The sequence below is a fragment of the Panthera onca genome, chromosome B4, assembly GCF_046562875.1.
Source record: "Panthera onca isolate mPanOnc1 chromosome B4, mPanOnc1 haplotype 2, whole genome shotgun sequence".
NCBI lineage: Eukaryota > Metazoa > Chordata > Mammalia > Carnivora > Felidae > Panthera > Panthera onca.
Window position 1 is genome coordinate 13,857,241 of NC_138345.1, and position 6,000 is coordinate 13,863,240.

Here is a 6,000-nt window from a genome sequence, read left to right on the forward strand (position 1 = left end):
GGTTAAAACACTTGTCTACTGGGCATCTCTACATTTCGAGTAACTGTGCTAATATATGCTATGTGGATGTACAAGGCTGAAAACCTCTGAAGGGGACAGAGAGATGCCTCTGGGTGCCGATCCGGGAAATTCACACAGCCAAGGGAGCCACGGCTTCCCAGATCAGTGGACGCACAGATAAATAACTCTCTGTAGCATGGACGTTCTGGACTGTGTAGGCAAGGAGGTACAGATGAAACCTTCCAAAGACTTAATAACAGAAATTACAGCAGAGAAGAGAAAAGTCCAGGGTCTCCTCAGAAAGATAATGGACAGGTGCTGAAGTTATTGGGGTAACCCGTCCCACGTGCACCTGGGCCCATTCTAGCACTAACGCTATGGTCTCAAAAGCGAATTTATATTTAGCTAGCTATCACAGGCACATTTCTATCACTGCATAAACAGAACTCAGGCTCAGATTTCTGTAAGAATTTCCTTTCCTCTTAAAAAAAGAAATTCTAGACTTGAATTGTAACATTCGGTACTTGGAGGCGCCACCCAAGAATTCATTACAAAAAAAAAAAAAAAAACCGACTTGCAAATGGGAGAAAGATTTAGTCAGCTTTTCTTTTTCTTGATCTCTTTTAATATTTTCTAACACATTAAAAGCTCAGTAAAAGTTCTTTTCTTAAACAAATCTCCAAGCAGACGTTAAACAGAATGCAAATGCTTTACACTTTAAATCGTCAATCACTGAAAGAATCCTCTCCATGAACTGAATAAATAAGCCATCTGTGTCTAAGGCCTCCCTATCATGTTTTCAAGCTGACCCACTTCTTCAGTCACCACGGTTTGCAAAATCTCACATCCAAGGGGCGGCAGGAAGTGCTCGGTACCAGCGCAGTGTGAAGCCGACGGGGTAAAAGGGTAATGCAAACACCACCTTTCAGGACACCAGTCTTATTTAAAATGACCGCCTCCCCCCTCCCAGACTCTAAAAACAGAACTTCAATACCCTTAACCGGAAGCAATCTTTTCTCCAAAGCGAGAGCAAATCTAGTCTGCGGGGGAGAAAGGGGAGCCGGCCAGTGAAAAGGAATCAGAGGAAACCTGATCGGGTGCTAAAATCCTTGGTGCCTCTGGCTTCGGAGATCAAACACCCGCTCTGCAAGCAGGATCTGTTCAGACCAGCGGGAGCTGGCCCCCAAGCCTGAACCCAAATCAGCGGACCGGACCTGCTTTACGGAGCTCTGCAGGCACGCCGGGCAGTGGCAAACCCGCGCGTCCGCGGGGGCTCTCCGCGCGGGGCGGGAGGGGGCAGCGGCCGCGAAGCACAACTTTCCGCAGTTCCGCGCCTCCAGCGAGCAACCGACCCGGCGCAAATGTCAAAACACTGCCCCCACCATCAGCTCCTCTTTTTTTTTTTTTTTTTTTTCTGGAGGTGGCGGCGGCTGGGGGAGGGGTGGGAAGGTCTAGAAGGACTTAAGGAGAGGATGACAAGGAACGGAAAGGGACGACTTCCCACAAACGGGGCCGCCACAAAGGGACGGGGACCGCGCCTCCCCTAGGTCCCGCCGAGTCGCACACCGGCCAGGACCGCACGTCGCACCCGCGGGCCGGGGCCGGGCTCAGGAGGCAGCGGGGACGAGCAGGGGCCGGCCGGCCCCGCGGCAGGTGACAGCGGCGTCGCCGGACCCCGCACGGGGGGCCCGCGCCTCCCCGCCCACCCCGGGCCTCGCCTCCGCCGCGCCGCCCGCGAGCCCCCGGGAGCCGGACCTCAGCGGGCCTGGGGACCTCCCGCCCCCTCAGAGCGGCCCCGGCCCCGCCCGCGCCCCCGGACCCGGCGTCCGAGCGCAGCCCGCGCCGCGCGCTGTCCCCGCGCCCCGTGCCGCCCGCGCGCCTACCCTTTGGCGTGCTCCGTCTCCTCCTCATTGTCCCCGTCTATCCCGCACGTGTCCTGGTCGTCCAGCTCCAGGCTCTGCTGGCTGGCCGCAGACTCGCTGTCCTCCGCCATCGCGGCCGCGCGGGCTGGGGAGGCGGCGCTCGGGGCCGCGGGCGTGGGGGGCCGGCGCGGCGGCGTCGCCAGCAGCTCCCCCTAGTGCCGCCCGCCGTCTCCTCGGAGCCAGGAGCCGGGGCGCCGCGCCCACCGGCCCCGCCCGGCCTGGGCCCGCCCACCGCGGCGGGGGCGGGGAGGGGTGGGCACGCCTCGCGGCGCCTGGGGCGGGGGGAGGGGCCGAGGCGGAGACAGGCGGCGCGGGGTGGTCGCGAGCCCCGGGGAGGGCGCGGGCGCCGAGCCCCTGGACCCCGAGCCCGCCCTCCCCTCATCTCTGCCGCAACACGCAGACTCCCAAATCCGTGGGTCTTCGTTTCGGAACGCGGTCCCCGCGATTTGACACCTCTACAGGTTAGGAAGCGCGTTTAACCATTGCAGGGATCTTCAACCCAAGAATAGGCGTGCCGAGGCTCCTGATTTCTAGAAACCTCCCCCACGCATACATACACGCAGACATACAATTCCATTTCTTGTAACTGTCTTTCCAATACACGGTAAAATCAAAGTCAAAACAGAGTGCTTCCCACCTCCCCACCTCCCCATTCCAACAGACTGGCAGGCCTAAAACTCTTAACAGAGAAAAATTCTGAGCTGCCCCTGTTTTCGGTGGACATCACAGGCAGTCCGCTCAGAGCGCAACAACCATCCTGGGGGAATTGGGGTAATCCTGTCCGTGGCGCTGGGGGACTGGACAGTGTCACGTAGGCCACTTTGGCTCCGCCAAGGAGAAGTCATAACCGGGCTCTTATTTGCTGTACGCAGTCTGTACACAGCAGCTCTTCCTTTGCTTTCCCGTAACGGTTGGTGTTCAAAAGTCCTCCCAGACCGCAGGAAGGTTTGACGGTCAGTGGATAGTTATCAGAAACTGATCAACGAGCAAAATAGAACTTTAAAAAGCCACTTGAAATTTTCGGTGTGCGTCAGTTTTCTTGCAGAAGGTATTGGGGGCATTTTGTGCCTCCCCACCCCATTCCGCCCCCCAAGGGAGACTATGCCCTTAAAATGCACTGAGGTGGAGCATATAAAGACAAAAATTGCACAGCGATTTCAAAGCCCATCAGCCTTTTGTGACTGATGGTGTTGAGCCTGCTAAGGTTCTGTAAGAAGTGTAAAAAGGGGCCAAAACATGAAGGAAATCTAGTACTATCTTTCACAGTTGCAACTATTTCTGAGGCAGAAAGTCACTTGTGGCCTCTGGCTTCAAACTTTGGAATAAAGGCAAATGTAGATCACAGAGCTTCCTGCGGCTTTTGCCTGTGAACATGAACAGTGGGATAACTGTAACCTCGTTGGGTGACCAGCAGGATCATGACCAGGAGCAAGTGTATCTGACCCGTCACTAACCTATCGGGAAGGTTCTTGAAGAGATTGTAAAAATACAAAGCAAAGGAAACTCAGCAAACATATTTATTTGGATTTGCAAGAAGCTTTGACTAAAAACCTCTCAGAAGAAAAAAAAAAAAAAAGAATAAGAAAATAATCCTGGAGAAATAAAATGAGGGCATCAAAAATCAGTTAAACGCTGGAAAACAATGACAAACAGGGAACATCTGTTCCCCAGAATGGAAAGGAGTTGGCCCAGACGTCTGTTCAGTACAGGATTGAGGTATTATATAATACAAATGTTTGCCATTGTAAATCACTTGAAGGAGGGCAAAGTTTGCAGATGACCCGGGAGATTCCTAAATCCTATTGTCATGTACAGAAACTATTTCTAAAAATGTTTGCTTCTTTCCCTGACTTAATCCCAGAGTTTGGGGAATTGGAACCAAGGGGCATCTTCCAGAATCTCAGGTCCAAGAGTGACGTGGGGCAAGAGAGGACCATAGAGTAGCTACTAGTGTTAGAGGCCCTGGAGAATTTCCTGTCCTGCTAACTCATCTCCTGTTATAGATGCAAGACCATAGCTGTATAATTGGTCTTATTTTATTTAAACGATTGTAACTTTTTGGTTTTTAAAAAATTGGGGCCGGGGCGCCTGGGTGGCTCAGTCGGTTAAGCGTCTGACTTCAGCCCGGGTCACGATCTCGCGGTCCGTGAGTTCGAGCCCCGCGTCGGGCTCTGGGCTGATGGCTGAGAGCCTGGAGCCTGCTTCCGATTCTGTCTCCCTCTCTCTCTGCCCCTCCCCCGTTCATGCTCTGTCTCTCTCTGTCTCAAATAAATAAATAAATAAATAAATAAATAAACGTTAAAAAATTGGGGTCAAATACACATAATAAAAAATATACCATCTTAGTCATTTCTTTTTTTTTTTAATTTTTTTTTTAACGTTTTATTATTATTTATTTTTGAGACAGAGAGAGACACAGCATGAACGGGGGAGGGGCAGAGACAGGGAGACACAGAATCGGAAGCAGGCTCCAGGCTCTGAGCCATCAGCCCAGAGCCCGACGCAGGGCTCGAACTCACAGACCGCAAGATCGTGACCTGAGCTGAAGTCGGACGCTTAACCGACTGACCCACCCAGGTGCCCCTAGCCATTTCTAAGTGTGTAGTTTGGTAGTATTATGTGTAATCATGTTGTGCGCCCAACCCCTGGAGCTCTTTCATCCTGAGAAACTGAAGCTGTGCCACTAAACAACTCCCCATTTCCTCTCTGACAGCCAGCATTCTGCCCTCTGTCCCTATGAATGTCGCTACTCTCGCTACCTCCCATACACGGAATCATGGGGGATTTGTCTGCTGGGGGTGGCTTCACTTAACATAATATCCTCAGGGTTCATCTGTGTTGGAGCCTGGGTCAGAATTTCCTTCTTTCTAAAGCTGAATAATACCCATTGTATGGATATAAACATTTGTTTCTCCAGGTCTCCTTCCATAGACATTTGGGGTCTTTCTGCTTCTTGCTCTTGTGACTAATGCTGCGATAAAAGCGGATGAGAAACAGCATTTTGAATCCCTGCTTTCAGGTTTTTTTGGCTATATATCCAAAAGGGGAATGACTGAATCATCTGGTAATTCCATTTTTCATGTGTTTTGAGGAACTGACACAGTGTATTCCATAGCGGCTGCAACCATTTTATGTTCCTACCAACAGTGAACACGGGTTGTAATTCCCTACATCCTCACCAACACTTGTTATTTTCTAATTTTTGTAATGCTAGTAATCCTATGGGTGTGAGGTGATATAACCAGAGATTTATATAGAACCCTTGTTTTTGCTTGTAAAGTGCATTTTTTTAGACCAAAACAATAATAAAAAAAAATTGTAAAACCACATCTACTACAAGGATAAAATGAACATAGTTACTGTGGTCCGTTAAATAATACGAGATAACTTAGAGATGCCTTAATTACAATGAAAAAATTCTTACATAAGTCAGTCTATCATTAGAAGGAGATTACACATTAGCTGTAAAGTAATACCGCATAATACTTAACCTCAAGATATATTTGAATATTGTCTCTTATTTTCATCTCTGGATACTATAATGTAGTATACTATAGGATACTGTAGGATACTATAATAAGATTATGGAAAGAGGCAATTAAGAGAATTTGACAACAGGACTAAAGGAAAAGCCCAAGAAGTTCATGTTATTTGCGCTCGAAATCTAAAGGTTCATTTTGGAAGGGTAGTAAGTGGAGGACCCAACCTACCCCATTTTTTCAGAGGAGAGGAAACTATTGATATAGCTGAAAAGAGATTTAATGAATCAGAAGATAGACCTGAGAAATAACCCAGAATGCAGTTCAGAGAAATACAAAGATGGAAAATTTAAAGTTAAGAAACGTACTTGATAGAACAAAAAGATTTAGCATTCATTTCACAAAAGTTCCAGAAGGAAAGAATGAGTTCCAGAGGGAGAAGACAGTGGAGAAAAAAGGAGTTCCAGAAGCAAAGAATGTAGGAAGATAGTACACTAAAACTTGGATTGTGAGTAACTTGTTCGGCAAGTGTTCCACAAGATGAGCAAACATTTCTAACAAACTTTAACTTAAAAAAAATTTTTTTTAATGTTTATTTA

General features: G+C 49.1%; 1 protein-coding gene across 3 annotated transcripts in view; it reads right to left on the reverse strand.

Annotated features, from left to right (window-relative positions):
- Positions 1-2,110, reverse strand: part of NMT2 (N-myristoyltransferase 2) — a 74,666-nt gene extending 72,556 nt beyond the window's left edge. For 2 of the 3 annotated variants that reach the window (XM_060659255.3, XM_060659258.3), the window contains exon 1: positions 1,884-2,110. In XM_060659255.3, the coding sequence (XP_060515238.1) occupies positions 1,884-1,993 (110 nt within the window). In that variant the 5' untranslated portion in view covers positions 1,994-2,110. The remainder of the gene's footprint in view (positions 1-1,883) is intronic. The other variant, XM_060659256.3, reaches the window with a different exon arrangement.
- Positions 2,111-6,000: the final 3,890 nt, after the last annotated feature.